We start from the raw sequence: 18999 nt of genomic DNA on the forward strand, positions 1-18999 counted from the left end.
TATGTGTAGTTGGTCTATGTTGTTGCTATGTGTCTTTATGTTGTTGCTATGTGTCTTCATTATCCCTTACATCCAGAACAACTTAACCACAAGTTAAGGCCGGCCCTAGGTTGTATAGGGCCCCAAGCAGAAGTTCACCTGAGGGCCCCCCCATTTCATTCAAAGTCACAGTAGCTGTCAAAAATGAGTGATTTTTCTGTGTTATTCATTCCGTTTTTTGAGCAATTTCTACCTCTTTAATTGACTGTTTGGGGGTTAATGTGACTCAGACTCATCTGGGTTTTTATTAAAAATTGCCGTTAGAAAACAGAGAGCATCCCTCGTCTTTGTTCTCAACTAAATTTGGTGATCAGTTACATAAATTCTCCTGTTACAGGTCAGAATCTCTCAGCACAGCTCATTTGCACATGATCTTAGCGCCAACCGTTGCTTTAACACTATCCACCACTCAATTTCCTCCTCAGAATGACTCCACTTCTGTCGACTCCCGTCCTCACAGCTTTTAGTTGCCGTTTCTGTTCAGAAAAAAAAGAACTTCACATTTTCACTTTTGACCTGCTGTCTCCCATTCCTGTGTTCTCCATCTGACTCGTTTACATCTGTGGATTATTTTACTGACTCTGTATCCGCTGCGTGCCAAGACTGTCGGAAGTTATCAATGTTTCAATGTAATTGTTGGCAACAAAACATGACTTTTATCATAAATGATACACGTATACAAAAATTATTACCAAAAACATAAGTCAGTTTATTCAAGTGCTCGTAGAGCCCCCCCTGCTGGCCTGGGGCCCTAAACCTTTAAACTAAAATCTTGTGTTGAAAAGAGAAAGTTATAAACAATGTTATGTACAATCTCATGTGATATTGCAAGATCTCCCGAAATCCGTTAGCACTCAGAAAATGTGTTGGGAATGACTCTCAGCTACTACCATACCAGATTTAACTCAATTTCTGTCATTTTTGTGTCTGCTAAGGTCAATTAACTGTGGTGGTCATCTTGAATGGAGCAGACTACAAAATTTAATTAACTGCACATGTACATTCAATAATCATTTTGAGTTTCATTAAAATCCATCCAGTGGTTCATGAGATATTTTGCTGACAAATATGCACAGAAACAGACATCACCCTTTTGCCTTTGGCAGCAGGCTTACTTTTTTTTTTTTAAGAACATTTAGCTCTTTACTGAAATTTATTTTGCATTTTTTTTAACCTCAAGTCAAATTTTTGTTTTATTTATAAATCAACTATTCTTACTATATTACCATTTTAACTGTGAAAAGTTCGGACTGCAGCACGAACGTTTCACATTGAAATCCTCAAACATTACGTTCCCACTTAATGCGGCGCTTTCTCCTGGGTTTTATTTGAAACCATTCAGATGTTTGCTAGTTCATGAGCTTAACAAAACTGCAATTGTTCAAATAAATCCTTAAAGTTGCTAAACCTGTTTGCTTTCAGAAAAAAAAAAAAAAACTTGAAACTTCCCTCTTTACTCTACAATGAAAGGATTATTGCAATGCTAATAAAACGTAAAATGTCTGCACTGATAAAACTCACCCAGTTTTCAAGTTCACACAACTTCATATGATTTACTTACCACACAAATATAAAAAATATCAACATTTAATATGACAACCTTTATTAGACACATTTATTTTAACTTTAGAAAAATAAATTACATCTAGCAATGCATTATTGCACAGCAGCAGTTGATGCAACACTGATTCAGAAAATCCTGAATCCAGTTCTTTGACACCGAAATGCTAGTGCAGACCTTTAAAAAGGACCCAGTAAACTTTCACACAGTACACTGAAATCCAGTGGATACAATTAATACATTAAATATTTTCTAATACAAGCTCCAGTTTCAAATGTGTCGCTCAAGGTCCAGATTAATGTTCAGAACAAAGACCTTTTTTCCTCTTTTCTTTTCCTTTCATATTGCACTTCACAGGTTGTACTCATGTAACTCCGGTTTCCGGAATTCTGCAGTGGAAGACTTGGATCTGCAAGAGTGTATCAGAGAAGTAAGGTCCTGTTCCCAGCATCCTCCTCCCTGAACCAGTACAGCTGGAAACGGCACAGCCTTCAGCTAATCAGTACGACTTCATCATTTGCTGGAAGTCTGTAACACACAAACGCACACAAAAAAAGGATCAAATCTCTTATATAAAAGCAAAGATCAGCATATTTGCTGCATTAGGTCATTAGTGATTGACAGATTAATTCCCCTCCCCTTATAAAACAAGCCATTTGCTTTAATTTACACATGAACAAAACAAAAAATGCAGTAAAATGTGGTTTTAAAGCTTTATCGTATATCCTTGATTAAACAAATTTAATCAACTAGAAAAGGGTGGAATGCTTCCTCTAGTTTAAGGGCGAGTCTTTGCCTCAAGAGGAGGAGTTCACGAATCCCACAGAGTTTTGTTCACATGTGATTGTAGGATGGAGTGGGAGATGGATCAATGAATCCGGGCATCGTCCACATTGCTCTGGTTTTGTAGCCATGAGGTATGGGTCATGACTGAAAGAACAGGATCGGGGCTGAAATGAGCAACAGCTCAGTACCGAGCCACCACTCCTCTGCATCAAAAGGAGTCAGCTGAGGTGATTCAGCATCTGATTACAATCCCTCCCGGGTGCAGCTCTTGGAGGTTTTTCCAGACATGTCCCACTAGGAGGAGACCCAGGGGCAGAACTGGTTTAAGGAACTATGTATCCTCTCTAACCTGGGAAGTCTTTGGGATCCCCCAGAAGAAGCTGGAGCATCTCGCTGTGGAGAGGGATGTCTAGGTTTTCAACTCTTAAAATGTTTGCCTCTGTGGCCCGACCACAACAGACTGACTGATTGAAGAGCCGTTTTTGTATATGCAATCTTCGAGCTGCAGCACTGCGTGACAAATGTGTCACTCGCAGCTGCGACTGATGCCTTTCTGATCTTGAAATGTCTGAGCACAGGTAAAATGCGGCTTGCACATTTTGTGAAACGAACCAAAGCTTCAAATGAAATGTGTGCACGACTTCATTTTAATATTTGCTAAAAGGTGAGAAATTACCATTTATTCCGTTTTCACAGAGCCAGGGGCCTGAGCCAAAAGTTCTCGGGCATTTTCTAAGAAGCCTCCTTGAACATTAAGATTTGGTTCTGATAAAGATCAGAGTCTCAGCTCAAAGCAGGTTTTTAACAGCTTTAAGTCAAGAAGAAAATGCTAGGGAAAAAAAAAGTATTCACAAGAGGGACTTGTACATTACAGAATTGAAAAAATATGTAATTGTGTCAATGTTACTGAGGATGCATCCTCCAGGCAACACAATAAAACAACCATAAGTGAGCTAAGAACAATAAGGACACTCTGTAAATAGAAAAACAACAGTGACTAACTCCGTTTTACTTCTAAATCAATAGTTTTTTGCTCACGTATTTGTACCAACAGATTAATCTTAAATTACTGGCGAGTTATTTGAACAAGCTTGATAAAATACTTAAAAGCTGTTATTACAGTCATCTAATTAAGAATATCTTTCCCCGTTTTACTGATTAGAATGAACAAATAACTTTAAAATCACAGTGCCATACTGGTTAAACCACATTTCCCTGATAGAAACTTTTCTGCTCAGTCTTTCCTTTATACACTCAAACCCGTGACTTCTTTTGTAACATATTTGGGATTTCATTTGAGAATTCTGGAAAGATAAAAGTCTCTGGACACAGCCCTGGTTCATTTCAGACACTTCCTGTCATTTTGTTTCATTGAGCTTGTTGCAAACAAGGCATTCAAACCAGAAACTGCTTGTTCAAACTGGTAGATTTCCTCTCAGCTCCTGCTTAAATGTTTACAGCGCTGTTGTCCGTACAACCCGTTTCTCAGAAGTTAGTTGTCACAGCATGTTTTATTTTTTTCTTCTCTCTCCCTTTATGCATGATTGGCACCGAAGCACAAAAACCTAATGAAGGGAGATAAAGATGGCTTTCAGTTCTGAGAACTGCCTCAACCTATTTAGAGAATAAATTGAAGAAATAAAATAAATCAGACAATATAAACGTGTGTAAACACGTTATGCAGTTTTGTTGAATTCAAACACCAAAACTGATCTTGCCGTATTGAGCTATTTCCATGATCTTTGTAGTAAAATCTTCATAATGTAGAGCACAAAGTTAAAACTGTATTTGTGTTTTGATTGCATTTTTTTTTTTTAATTCATCCTCTCACTTCCACAAACCCCTGTATGTTTTGAGGATGTTCATAAAATTCAGAGGAAATTCGGAGGAAGTCGTTTCTAAGATTCTGTTCCGAAAAACAAAACTAATCTTTTGTCTGAAGTCTAGTCATGAACAGCTTCTGTCCACAATATTCACTTTTTAGCCAAGCCACTTAATCAGTGCAAAACCACACACCATTTTTCATGAATTGCACCAGATGTATTCAAGCCAAATGCATTTATAAACATTTGTGTCATAGTGTGGTGCTGTGTGGTTGCGGCAGTGATCGTTACTGTCGCACTTCCATTACAGCCTTCAGTTTACTTAATAAAAGCTGCCATAATAGTTTAAAATACTTCTGCACAAGTTTTGATCCAGGAAACATCTTTGCAGGTCTTAATATGAGCAGTCAGTTCATGTGTATCACTGTAACTGACAGAAAAATACTATAAATTAGGAAATCCCCTCACGCCCTTCAGTTCTTCTTAAGGCTCTGTACAAAGCAGAACAAGTCATCTGGTGTTGGACTTATCTCAACCACTGAAACAACCAAGGAGGCGAAGTGAAAGGAGACGTAAACATTTATAATTTATCTGTAAACTGAAGGAAAAAAAGCTTTAAAGTCTAGCATTTTTTAGTCTAATACATATAAAGAAAGTTCTTACACAGGGTCTTAAACTAAATGACAAATATAACTGGAGAGGAATAACAGTAAGTCACTTTTGATTCTTTTTTTAAATAGTATTAACATTTTAGAGGTTTTCTAATTTAAACAATTCATTGAATTAATCATATGAATCAGGCTTTCATTTTAATAAAAAGGTGCTCCAGAACTAAGTCTTTACTGATTTCTATTAGGGGTTGAACGACTACATATTTTTTAAGGTCGACTACATCATGATAATAGTCGAGTCGATGTCGACTAGTCGCGGTGACGTCATAGTGACGTAAGCGCAAAAACTCTTCACAACTACTTGGAGGCTTTATTAACTATTTTCACGGCAAATATTGACCCCTAGCTAGGTTCGAAAAACTGTAGCAAATCTCTAAATCCTTCTCCGTGGACAGCAGCTAGTGGTCTCATGTCTTTGACAATGAAATTCACAAGCAAATTTGTGATTTGCTGCCGCCGGTGTCCTGTCACAGCTGGGCGTTTCATGAATGAAGTTACTGACAACTGACTGGATCGAGCCGGTTGTTCAGGAGCTAGCATTAGCGGATGCCTTTTCAAATGACTGTGCATCGCGGTCGTACTTTTGTTGTACTTCAGCACAGCTTTGCAGATTTTGCATGTTACGGTAGTTAAACCAGAAGAGTCATCTTTAGTGAAATATTTCCACACTGTTGACGAATTTCTACCTGTTTGACAAGATGCAGGCTTGTCCTCGATCTGTTTTGAAGACGCCATTTTGTAGCCAGTGTTCTGTCAGATCTGCTGTCAGACTGTCATACACTTCTGACAGCTGATCTGATGACACTTCTAAGCACGAAGTGTCATTCTTAGCACGAACTCACGGCTATATATATGTCAGACAAGTATACACTGTCATTACCAACTACAGGCTTTTATTTAATCAGCAGCTGTCATTACCACAGATCTTTATTTAATCAGCAACATAACATCATAATGTATTAGTTAGATCGTCGTGACAAAGACACTCGCGAGCCGGCTAAGTGACATCCTTAGCGGGAAGGGGGCGAGTTTTAGACGGCTCGTATTTTGTAGTTGACTGCAGCTGCAACTCCATCTCCTTTTAAAAACACTGTAAAACCACAAATATGCATCCATCTACATATCATTTAAACTAATGTATTAACTTATTTTTCTTGTGTCTTGTGACGTATACTGTGCTGTCAGATCAGCACAGGCTGTCACCACCGGCAATCACATGACTGCGACTAGTCGACATGAAATGTAAAAACTCGCGAGACGTCCTAGAGTCGACTAATTGGTTCAACCCCTAATTTCTATTAAGAAAAAGGGATATTTTGGCTTTAAAAAGAAAATAGTTTAAAACTAAAGCATTTTTTCTCCTTAAATCTTGTATTTTCTACTTGTTTACATACTCCAATAGCTGCCGTAAAAAAAAAAAAAGCAAAAAAAGTCAATTGCATCCAGATAAAATTTCATTCAGAGACATATCTTGTTTGCTCATCTAAAGTTTGCCTGCTCAGAAAGACAAAAAAGCTCATAAAACTGCAATTTAGGCAGATAACAGGCATCAATTATCCTCAATTACTCGGTCTGTGTAATTTGACACAAGTACTAATGACAGAACTTGGCTAATTATAAAAGGCCACCAGCAAATTTCTGACAATTTCCACAAGATGCTGTTTATTCAGTTGCATTACACAGAGTTACTGTGCAAAACGACCCTGTAACTGAAACTGTTCTTCCTTAAACACTTAGACTTCCAGAGTGGGAAACCCTGGACAGCCTGGTGATAAACAGCTCTCAGAGAAGCAGGAGAGAATCCCAGCTGACTTTTAATGACTGATTAAAGACTAATAAAATAGGCCTGGGAGCTGAAAAGGCTGCATTCAAAACACTAAAAACTCTGATTGGTTCCTACTCCCCCTCCAAAAGTTTACGTTACAATAAATGCATTTCACAGTGTGTCCAAATATTTGAAACTCTGGTGCAGTTTTGGACCAAAACAGAGCATGTTGTCTGTATACAAAAAACCCTTTTCCTAAAAAAAAAAAAAAAACAACTATAAACCTACAGAAACTGAAGAATAAAGTCCTTTTGGAAAAGCCACTGTGACTCTTTTTGTCAAAGTTGGGTATTTAACTACAAAGTCAAAGAAGTCTAAGAGGAAGAAAAGATTTGAAGGGGATCAGAGGACAAAAACAATCAAACACATGCACTAACTTCATATATAAAAGGACACTTTGTCCCACATTTGATTACAAAACATGATTTAAAAAGTGATATGAAAGAGGAAACGTTTCATATCACTTTGGCAATTCTAAACAAACCCAAATACTAGGGAGATTCTGAACCACACGTCTCACCACATTAGAGATGAGTTTTCTTTAAAACTCTCACGCATTATTCAGAAGCCTTCCCAACCAACCACTGTAATCATACAACATCTCTGGAGTCCCAGTGATAAACAGGACTTGTTTTGTTGGAAGATTATACAGGAAATCAGGAGATGTGTGTGGTGGTGACAGCAGGAGGAGGAGGGGGTTCTTCCCTGTGTTCAGCCTCAGTTTCTCTGTAATCAGTCCATCACTGGGTGTGTCTGTATAGCTCCCACCACTAATTTCATTGCTCTCAGACCAAGTAGGACAGAGCCAAACCACAGAGTGGAGGAAACCGTGCCTGCTTGCTTATAAGAGGGATTGGATCATTGGAAAGGAATGACCGGAAAACATGGACACGTCTTACAACAGCAGCAAGGTGTAAAATATGCTAAATGGGGTCTTTAAGGCCTGCAATGGTATTTCATTAGCTTATTTGTGAGGACAGAACAACAAAAAAGTTAAATCAGCTTCATTTGAGAGGGATGAATCACTATGAATCCAGAAGAATTGATTCTGGTTACAAGAAAGGATTTTATAAACTCAGACAACAGCCAATAGCTTGAAGAATTTAAATGATTCATTTGTATTAGCAGATAATTAGCACTCAAAATCCAAGTTGAGGTCAAAATGTTTTGCATGTTCAATTTGTGGGTCACGTCTGGGCCAAATATGTTGGTCAAATGGTATCATGTAGCTTCCCATCTTGGTTCAAATAAAAATAAATGCTGCGGACTCTTCTGCACTCTGTGATGCAAACACATTTTAAAAAAGGTGATCATTTTCTGATGTCTTTAAAAAAAAAAAAAGTCTGTTACACAAGCAGCCAGTTTTCAGACCTCTCTTCTGCAAGGTCAGCTTCTTTACATTGGTTATACTCAAAACCCTTGTAGCACAGTTTTTTTTTTGTCTTTTTCCAGCTTCTCATTTCCCTTGTCTGCAGTTCTGCCCCAGACGTCTCGTACAGATCCACATTTTGGGTAAACAAATTATTTGCTTTCAAATTCAGAAAAAGGCAACATTCATAATTTGCCTTATTTAAGATGAGACATGTGTCTCACTTATGATATTTGATGTTTTAAAATATTTTTTTTAATATTCCCAAAATATATGGGAGTAGAGGGAAGTTGTGAAACAAATGAAAAACATTTCTATTACAGAAATTATTGCACAAACAGTAACCCACCCACAGCATGCCTAAATTTCAGGAACTGGAATGACTCAACCTAACCCAACATTTATCCCTCCATGAGTCTGTACCTCTGAAGGATACTAAATGGCTAAAAAAGGAGGCTTGTGACAAGAATCTGACAGTTTTTCAGAGAAACCAAAGAAAAAAAAAAAAAACAACACTAGCTTGTTTTTACTATCTAGATGTTTAAGTGCCGAGCTAAACCACCATACTCAAACAGCATACTAGGATAATCTGTATCTCAAGCTACATATATGTCAGGAGAAAGACGCAATTTGTCTGAAGCTGAGCGTTTCAATAAGGCTGGCAGTTACTGGAGCATCTTAACGTCGGTGTGGGTGTCGTCATACCGTTGGCAGTAGCAGCAGAAGCGTATAGAGTTGCTGAGCTCAACGTCTGTCTGGCCATTCTCCTCTACAACAGGAAAATCTTTATGACCCTGGAGGAATTTCTGCAAGTCTGTCAGCGGGAACCCATTCCTCTGGTAGTTCTGCAGGCAAGGAGACATTAAAAATGCAGGTTTTAGTTAAATCCGTCAGATGAGATTGCAAAAGGTGATTTCACATGAAAACTTGGGCTCGAACCTCCAACCTCTGCAACACGGGAGTGATGAGCATTAAGGGCCCTGCGCCATAAGCCAATACTGTATTTGTTTTAGTCTTTTTAACTTACTAAACAGGAATTTGATCAGCACATTTTGTGTTGAATTGGTTTCAGCAATTTTTTTCTCTTAAATAAATGATCTTGTTTATTCTGAAACACAGTTTTTCTCCTCGCTGTTAAATTTTCTGTCCATTTTGAAGGTATGGTGGTCCTCTTGTGAGATTCAGGAGATGACAAGCTATAATTCTTTTATTTTTTCCAAACAGCTGGTTTAAAGAGTCCAGCACCTGGATGCAAATGGACTTTGCAATAATTGGTTGCTGAGAGGCAAAGAAGTGGTTTCAGCTCAAGCACAATTTAAAAAAAAAAAAAAAAAAGCAAAAAAAAAAAAAAACACCCCTTTATTACTTCTTTAGAAAAAAAGATTCTTAGATCAGTCCAGAAGTCTTGAATATTTCTGGAATGCTTGAAATTCTCTTAACAGATTGATTTGGTAATTTCATCATTTAGATCAGGGAATGACGTCACATCCAGCACTGCATCCGTCTTGCTTTATCAAAACTCTGAAGTGCAGTAGGTTTTCACTTTACCTTGATGGTCTCATAGGAGTCCGTGATGAGGGCGATGAAGAGCGACAGCACCATGTAGATGAAGAGGGAGATGAAGGAGTAGAGGTAAGCCCGACTGAAGACCCAAACCAAAGTGTTTTTGTCCTTCAGCTGGGCGAAGGTGGTGAACATGTCGTCACCGTTCAGCAAAGAGAACAGGCACTCTGCAACCCGACTCAGGCCCTCGAACTAAAGAGAACAAGGAGGGATGTCAGTGCAACACAAGGAAATCTCTCAAGCTTTCAGGCAATAAGAAAAAAAGAATTCAAAGGCAAAAAACAGGCTTTATACTCATATATACATAAAGTTTTGACTTCTTTACTCGTGATTCTGTTATCCTTGGTTTCCAGAGGCCTTTGGATGAAAACTATAAAGAGGCATGGTGAACAAATGGGGTACGCAGATAACTTATCAGGGATTGATTGTTAAAAAGACAAAGGAGAACAAAGAAACGGATGGTTAGCAGGGAGGTGCAAGCGTGACACGTATATTATGAAAGAAGCCACGTTCCGCACCAAACACGATAACATCTAAAAACAACATCCTTCTCAGATGCTATGGACCGGAGACACAGCACTCGAAGATGTGTGGGAAGTCAAGTTTTAGGACATCCTCTGTTTATACCTTCAGTAAATACTCTGAGGATTCTGGGAGGACTCTGGAATGGCTGACAGCACGCTGCTAGGGACTCCCCACAGCCATCATACTGTAAATCTCCCGACGGAGTATCGGCATTTACTGCTCCTCTGAGCAAATAATGGAACTGAAACAAACTGCAGGCACGTACACAAAGCTGCTCAGAAACATTTTTGTTTTTCCCCCCCAATGATGAAAAATTATTGTGATGCAAAAGTTATATTTTTCCCATGCGAGACAGAAATAGATTCTATTTCTAGCTTCAAAGAAGTTTAAACAAAAACAATGATGTCGCTGTCCAAATATTTCTAAATCATAGTGCATTAACACTAGTTGTGTCTCCTCAGTTAAAGGGTACCAACAACTTTCATTTACTGTAAAAATGTTGTGAAGCAGCTGATGTTACAGTTTGAACAAACCAGCCTCTCCATAAAATGATTTCTTTTGATGCCCACTTGTGCTCAGACTTCCGTAAATAATTGATCCAATCGGACAAAGACTGCTAAACACACTTATTCTCTCTGATGGCGGCCGCTTTCAAGTAACCTTCCAGGTTAAGATGACAGCCAGAGGTAAAATACTGTTCTGCTGCAGTAAAATCTGCACAGACAAAATGCCAAAACACTGAGAACACTACGACAGCCTTTTTGTCCGTTTTGTAGTCTGCACAGATTTTCCTTCAGTTTTTAATCTTAAATAGATTTCAATGGATGGACAGATAAACAATCAAACTAGTGTTTGGAGCACAGTGTGTTACCTCATCTGCTGTGTTTATTTTGACTGCAGAAATAACTAAAAAGATACAGAATAAATGGAAACCACACACTGACACCTAGTGGCTACAATATCTCATTACAGCACTTTAATGAACAATGTTGAAGCAGCAAAACTACTGAAGAGTTGTATAAATATGTCTCCACAAGAACTAAAACATGACAGCTTTGATGGAATTAACCACACAATTACCATGATATTCAAATAAATCAGCTTTGATAACCAACATCTGCTGCCCAACAACTCAATTTTCTTATTTTGTACTCACTGCAAGATAAGAATAGGAAAAAAAGGGCTTTTGCTGTTACTATATATTATATAGTTAGACTATATACTTTTGTTATGCCAGCCATTTCATTTTAGACTACAAGAAAAGTAAAATGAAAGCTAGACAATGTTTTGTTAGTCACGCTACAGTCAAGAAGAAACCACTTCTGCTGGGTCAGCGTTTCCAAAGTTGGCCACGGTTGCAGAATTGAAGAATCACAGCCTGGGGTAACCCATTCATCTTCAAATTAACATTTTGTAGATGAAATCTATAACTTCTTATTAGATAGGTCATTTCGTTTTTGTGTGTGTAAAAGTAACAAGAAAGCTGTCAGATTTAGCAATTTAACCCACATGTAAACAGAGCTGACTCAGGAAAATGTCTGTACGAGTCATGTTTCTTATATTAAATTCCCTACAAAACCTTTTATCCCCAGTCAAGTTGAATTAAATAACATCTTGTCTACAAGAATTAGAGGCATACATTTGGAGTTCCTTCAGTCAAACTGTATGAGTCACTCCAAACAGAGACCTTACAGTTGCTGGTTTGCTCACACCTCCTACAACATGAGTCAGTGAGGAAGTCAGACGAGCAATAATCAGACCCTCAGTTCTCCGCTGCTTCTGCTCTCAGTGTAAAGAGTTACCTTCTCGTGGTACGGCCCCAGAACGATCCACCCACAGAACGTATAACCCAGGTAGATCATGCCGGCACAGCAGCAGAAGCGCAGGACTTTAGGGAAGGCCGCTTTCATGGTTAAAATCAGGACCTGAACCCATAAATATGAAGATGTCAAGTTATTTTATACAATGTTTAGATGAAAGAGGTCTCATCTTTCCTGATCATAATAGTTTCTTTACAAAAAATCCTACACAGCCAAATACAAGACAACTTGGACTCACGTTGTATTTCTGGAAGTACGCCAGGTACCTGATCACACCGACCCACACCATCAACGTAGATGTTCCCAGAAAGATACTGCACAAGTCATAACTGGTCAGGCTCTATAAAAAAAATAAATAAATAAAAAGCAAAGAATGTGATGGCAGCATGAGAAAAATTTACTTAATCTACAATACTGCATTTAAGTGGCATTCTCTCCCCCCTCATTTTGTTCATAGCTATAAATAGTTCAGTTTGTTTATGACGGGCATCGACATTCAGTCATTTTATTCCAAAGGTCAAACACTGCGAACTTTGTTCTCAGCAACTGTATGCTCTGTGTTATGTAACTCTTTAATATATAAACTAGAAGTAAACTCAAAGGCGATGACTTGCAGTTCCCGCTACATTAACCATGAACACATTCATGAGCTTGGCTACACAGAAGTTGTGTAATGAAGATGGATTTAGTGTCAAGGACTGGCGTTAAAACAAACAAAAATTTTAAAAAAACTTGAATCTGCATTCTTTCTATGGGCAACAAGGGGGCGAATATTCATAGAGCAAGATGAGATTTGATCTTTAATTCTAACTTGACTTATTACCCAACATCTGTTGGAGTTATCTCAACATAGTTTCAGATCTTTTTAAACAGGTTGAGACTTTATTTTTAGATTAATATCCAAGTTTAGACAACGTGAAAAACAACAGTTATGTTTCACGGCATTGACAAGTTGCTACAATCTGTACGTTGTGTAAGAGTTTATAATGTAGAGTTAAAAAAAATTTCAAGCCTAAAAATGTAAAGACTGATGGTTGTCTATGGAGTAATATTATATTAACATCAGCTAATAGAAATCTAAAATATATACCTAGCTTGTGCGTAGTGTATGAGCCTGTAGGTCATCTTATCCAACTATATCATCATGGTAATCTTTACTCAGCATAAACTGGCCCTGAGGAGGTTAGAATTATACTACTTAAACAATCTTTAAAATATAGAACATAGTGTTGCCAATAAAATTATAAGACATTTGCAAGCCTGTGGAGTTGTTCACCAGTTATGCCTCTAAATAAAAGATTATAGATAAAGTGGAACAAATGACGTGTCACATTGCAGCAGGAATACTTTCCGTCAGCGGGAGATGCAGAAGATGCTTTTTTTTTTTTTAAATAGTTGATCAAGTTTATTTTATCTGTAACTAATAAGATTATTCCATTGGTCTTTAGCCCATAAGATTAATATTTTCCATGTTTATTGATCCAAAACCTTTAATAAATTACAGTGTTCTTTACTTTGGGGCATTTAAAGTTTCAGTTTTTGCACCAACATCTTCTACGCAGCTGTCAAATTAAAAATTAACATTGGGACCTGAGTGCGCTGAGGGTTAAATTGAGTATTTTCAAAAGGTATATTTATACCACTTCTTTTGGATGCTGCCTTTAGTGGTCACCAGCTTCCTCCATTTCACCCTACTCCTCTGCACTACATCCATGAACCTCCTTTGTGGTCTTCCTCTTTTCCTCCTCTCTAGTAGTTTCATTTTCAACATCTGTTATCTGAGATATCCACTATCCCTCCTCTGCACATGTCCAAACCATAAAAAGTATATTTATACTGTAAGCTACTTTCTGCTAACACTACTAACAACCATTTCCTGTAAATTCTCTAAAGCCATTGATTTATAAAACTCAGTTCCTATTGCCTAAAGAAAACAGTACATAACTGATGTGTTATATGTTGAAAAACAGTAAAATATTAAACATCCTTCTTTTCTTAGAGTGCACTCAAAGTGATGTCTTGATTAATAAAATTCCTGACATGAGCTTAAGAGGTTCAGTAGAACCAGCAAAAAGAAAAAGAAAAAAGAAACCATGCCAAACCAGTTTACCTTCGCCTGGATTTCCATCTTCAGAATTGACCCAATTATGGCCAACAGATCGCTGACGATGACCAGCAAATACCAGCCATTCAGAAACTCCCCCTGGTCGTCTTCACACACTTTACGATTAAAGTTCTCATGAAAGAATCGTGAGAATCTCTTGAAACACATAAACACAAGACAAGAATTGAACTTTAATCTGCCGTGGAAAGAAAAACAAAAAAAAAAAAAAAAAAAAAACACACTGCACTGAAGCTTTAGATCTGTATGCCAAATCAATTATTGTAAATTAATCATTTGAGGGGGGTAAAAAAAAAAAAAAGCCAGCAGGTTGTTTGCTTTACGCAATGATTTTTTGAATTATTTGTGCCAGTTGAAATGATTAAGAGAAGATTTTTTTGGGGGGGAGAATATAGCTGAAAGTAGAGGAACTATAAAACAAGACAATTCAATTTTTTAAAAATAATTTAGTGCAGCAGACCTGGAGTAACTTGACGGCTAGGATGATAGAGCGAGTGCACAGTGCAGCTGATGTGATGCAAACCAGGATGACAAAGCCATCAAACACCAGCAGATAGTGGGTGTTTTTCTGAGCTGAAACAGACAGAGGGGGGAGAAAAAAAAAGTTTTAAAAAAGTGAGGCCCTGAGTATTTAGGTTTATCTCTTCCACAGCTCCTCCACACTCACTACTGGTACTGATATTAGAAGTCTGAAAGACAACGCCTTACTAACAGTCAACAGCGCCAGGACAAGAAAGTCTTGAGTCTTGGTTACAAAATATCCTCTGAGGAAGTGTTTCACATTTTTGGAGAACTTCTTTTTAAACAATTTTTGTTCATTTAGAGGTAAAATAGAAAAATAGTGAAATTTGGTAATATGTGGTGGAAGCCTTTAATGGCAAAATCCAATTAATTCTTCCTCGTTCTTATATTTGTTTTTTTTTTAAGCTGAAAACCTACACCTCACCTGTCCCAGATATCGTCCAGGCCCGACACGCACTGCTTTCAAAATCTATGTCCAGGAATATTTTCACCTTCCCGCTGTGACACTGGTTATCAAATGTAATCTGAGGGTAAAATTACAGAGGATTAAAAAAAAAAAAAAAAAAAAGCATCTGGATACGCACTGGGCGGTTTTATTTCCACAATCCGGAGCACTTTAAAGCCGAGTGAAGCATACCGTAACGTAGAAGGAGTAGCAGTCAGGCAGCTCCCGGGATCGGACGGTCTGCAGGTTGATCCCCTTCAGCTCAAATGTTATTTTGATGTCAACAAGCCTGAAATGAAAGATGGATAAGTTATGCAAACAGTTGATTTTAAGGTTTTAAGTGCATATTTGTTAACCGTAGACAGATGAGATGGATACCTGTAAAAGTCCATATCAAAAAAGGAGGCATTCTGAGTTTTCCACTCATGTGCAGTCTTTGGAGTATGTGACATGCAGACTGAAAAATAAAGGGAAAGTTGGAAAAGCTTTTAAAGATATTTATACCATTAAATATCCCAACATAATGGTACGGCATAGAATAAAGATTTTAGTACATCAACAACGCAATAAATTGTGCATTTCTGCAATAATTAAATAAAATAGTGATTTCTGCCATTGTTTTTGCAATAAATCACCATCACATATGCACAATGCGAATTTAGGTTTGATTTTTTTTTTTTTCCATTTTAAATTGCAAAAACCGAGATTAAAGAACGGTGTCAGGAATAACAGAGGACAGCTGAAAGTACAAAATAAAATCTCACCCGTCTCCAGCTTAGCATCAATATCATAAGCCTCATCCGAAGGCTCCGCGCTGCTTTTTTTGTAGTACTTCTTACAGATGACGAGAGGCTTCACGTTCCCATATTCATCCTCCGCATAACTGATGGGACCCACGGAGAGCTGACCCAGCTGGCTGTACTGTAAACAAGAGGTCTCAGGTAAAACGGGGTCAGGATTTAAGATCTTCATGAGTTTCCTCCACAGCAGACAGGACCGTTCCGGCATGCGACATTATTCACAAACATTTTTCCCTATACTGTTTGAGAATATTAACAGAAAGGCTTTGCTCTGATAAATAGGTCTGTTTAAACTAATTAGAAGCCATTTCTGCGACTGAAGGAAAATGTGAGACAAGGACACCTTTATGTTTTAGTGAAGCAGACAATACCAGCCTGAATAACAGAACTCCGGAAGTCTCGATCAAAATATCAGCTAATATCTGGAGCTGTTGAATATGCTGCCTTTCCAAAAAAATTCATAAAAATGTTGAAAACATTCTGTGGTTCATTCTATGTCATTTTGAGACAATTATAACTGGTCCATATCTAATTTTTACAATCACCGCTCCAAAAAAAAAAAAGAAAGAAAAACAGTTTTAAACAAGTTCAAAATCCCCAGAATTAAACCAAAACGGTAAAACTGTAACATTGTTGCAAAAGATATTCATGATTTGAGCTGTGCAGATGTGTCTGGTAACTTTGCCAATCTTGATGGAAGTCAGGAAGTAAAAAAAGAAAAGAAACTGTAAAAACAAAGGATGAAATGACCAGAAAGTGACTCTATGAGAGCAGGAAGTCGATGTAGCCTTTAAATGAACCAGTTTTTTATGCAACCTCATAAGCCTTTTATAGTGCCCCCTTTACAAGAAATGGTGGCATAACATCCAGTAAATCACAACACAGGTTAATTATTATACAAGTTTGTCATTTCAGTAGTCTCTGATGGTGCCTTCTACGCAGATCCAAATACTCTGACTTTGTATTGAAAGAAAAATGTTCACTTTATTAAAAAAACCAAAAACAGTACTTCAAGGATAATGACTAACTACAAGGACTCACTCCATTTTCTTTCTTTAAAGGAAAAAAGTTAAACTTTCTTTTTTTGTTTTCGCCAGTTATGCAAAACTCAGACAGTTGTAGGTTAACCTTGCAAACAAGACTGAAAAGCAGCGTTACATCTCCACCTGTCAGAGTTACCTGATCGATAACGTAAAACAGACTGTCGTAGACGGCGTGCTGCGTGTAGACAGCAACACTGTAGTCGTCCTCGTCCACCCCACTGTAGTCCTTCAGGAAAAGGTTTTTCAGGGCCATGGTGTTCTCCTCTTTATAGGCAACCACCAGCTGGTTGTTGAGGCCGAACAGGATGAGCTGCAACGAAACAAGATGGCGGGAGGATGATACGCACGCCGTCAAAATCGTTCAAGTTTCATTTCCTTTTTGAGAGTTTTCCTTCAGACAAAAAAATAAAACAGACCCTTTAAATAATTGTATTGTTCTCCAGATTTTGTTTGACATCAAAACATCTGTGGATGTTTTACTGTCTGTGCTTCAAACTCCATGAAAAAACAGAAAATGTGAAAAAAAAGGAAATAAGTTTCTATAATTAGGGTAGGATGACGATGCCAGTGTTCGTCTTCTTCCATTTAAAAAATGATTTATTTGGTAAAACTGACTTCCCATTTACAGGAAAAGAAAACCCTTTTGTATGCTTTAGGGCTGGGCTACCTTGTGACTGAAAAGCTGCATCCTGTAAATGTTACATATCCATCCATCCATCCATTATCAACAAGATATCGATGGCTAAAACCTTACATTTAAGACTTCTTTCGGTACTAAAAGTGGATTATATCCACCAGTGTAAAACAATAAGTTGCTAATGTTAACTTTTTTTTTTAAGAAAATTTGAATTCAGCCTTTTAGAAAACAGAATAGAGCCTGAAAAAACAAAAGTTTGTTTTCCTGTATCTTAAAACAAAAAAAACAACAACTCTAAAACCAAATTATTGTTCTTGATTATTGACTCTGTAGAGGAACACGAAGATCAATCTGATTAGCATTTATGGTGCTTAATGTGCCAGGAAGCGTTTCCCAGCTGGAAACGGTCTTGTCCTGAACCCCACAGAGAGTCTCCTCCACATACTTGCGTAGTGATCATGACGATCTTTAGAATCTGGACCCCCATTTTCCAGGGAATGTGTCGTCGGGCCCTGTACTTCTCACAGGGGCTCATGAAGTAGTACTTCAGGTCATCTCTCAGGCTCTCCTCCTTGAGAACATCCTGAGTTGTGTCAGAGCTGCAACAGAAGAGCAACAACACGCAGGAGCAGGTGACAAACGGAAACCTGTGTGCAAGGGTTGTGTTGCTGCAGACTAGAGAGAGAGAGGTGTGCAGGAAGGTGGGGGGGGGGGTTAATGCATGTGGTGGTGATGATGGTGGTGGTGGGTGTATTAAACCTCTCGGGCTGAAAACGCGGAACTGAAAGTGTGAGAAAGCAGCAATTTCATAAGAAACTGTTCTGTTTTTAAAATGGGTGAAGAACTTCATGTACTGAACACAGAGCCTGCATTCAGAGTGTGAACTGGGTTCAAGTCCGAGGTGAGCTCGCTGAATGTGGGCCTACTGTCAGTCCTTCCCCACAGGTTTGCCAACCACAGCCACAGTGCAAATCTCCTCCAGAACTTTTCTATCTGGCCTCCATAAACCCCGTTTGACAGGTAAAACTGTGAGGGGCCACACACATGCGTGGTGGCCTCTGAACCGACTAATAAAGTGACTCTAGATGTTGTTTTATTTAAAAACAACAAAGACAGGATTGTTTCTTATTTTGACAAACGCCCCACCGGCAGACACATCAAGTTCCTCCTCATTGAAACTACTTCCAAGTCCTAAATTAAGTTCAGACGGCACGGACCCACCTGATGGAACTGCTTCTGTCCAGATAACGAACGAGGAGCTCCATGGCTGCTGACCCCCCCGGGGCAGGGAGCGTTTACTGCCGCAGGCCGGAGCGACACGTCCCTCAGACCCAGGCAGGACAGCGCTGCAGGACAGAGCTGCAGCTCAGCTTTGAGTGCGAGCACGCGGCGTGCCGTCAGCCAATCAAGAGACGAGTTTCGGGCGGCCCTCAGGTGCGCAATTTGGG

The 18999-nt window shown here is 38.5% G+C and overlaps 1 protein-coding gene across 2 annotated transcripts; it reads right to left on the reverse strand.

Annotated features, from left to right (window-relative positions):
• Positions 1-1621: 1621 nt before the first annotated feature.
• Positions 1622-18927, reverse strand: mcoln2 (mucolipin TRP cation channel 2). Of its 2 annotated transcripts, XM_017407039.3 has the most exons (14): positions 18773-18925; positions 17997-18150; positions 17051-17224; positions 15836-15992; positions 15450-15528; positions 15264-15360; positions 15051-15150; positions 14565-14677; positions 14093-14242; positions 12221-12322; positions 11965-12087; positions 9623-9829; positions 8780-8919; positions 1622-2128 (listed from the first exon to the last, which is right to left on the reverse strand). In XM_017407039.3, the coding sequence occupies exons 1-14, from the start codon at positions 18814-18816 to the stop codon at positions 2092-2094; spliced, it is 1677 nt and encodes a 558-aa protein (XP_017262528.1). In that variant the 5' UTR covers positions 18817-18925; the 3' UTR covers positions 1622-2091. The 2 variants fall into 2 exon arrangements, with proteins under 2 accessions (XP_017262528.1, XP_017262527.1); XM_017407038.3 differs by lacking the exon at positions 1622-2128 and having other exon boundaries at positions 4153-8919; positions 18773-18927.
• Between the last annotated feature and the right edge of the window lie 72 nt (positions 18928-18999).

The sequence above is a fragment of the Kryptolebias marmoratus genome, linkage group LG24 (assembly GCF_001649575.2).
Source record: "Kryptolebias marmoratus isolate JLee-2015 linkage group LG24, ASM164957v2, whole genome shotgun sequence".
Taxonomy (NCBI): domain Eukaryota; kingdom Metazoa; phylum Chordata; class Actinopteri; order Cyprinodontiformes; family Rivulidae; genus Kryptolebias; species Kryptolebias marmoratus.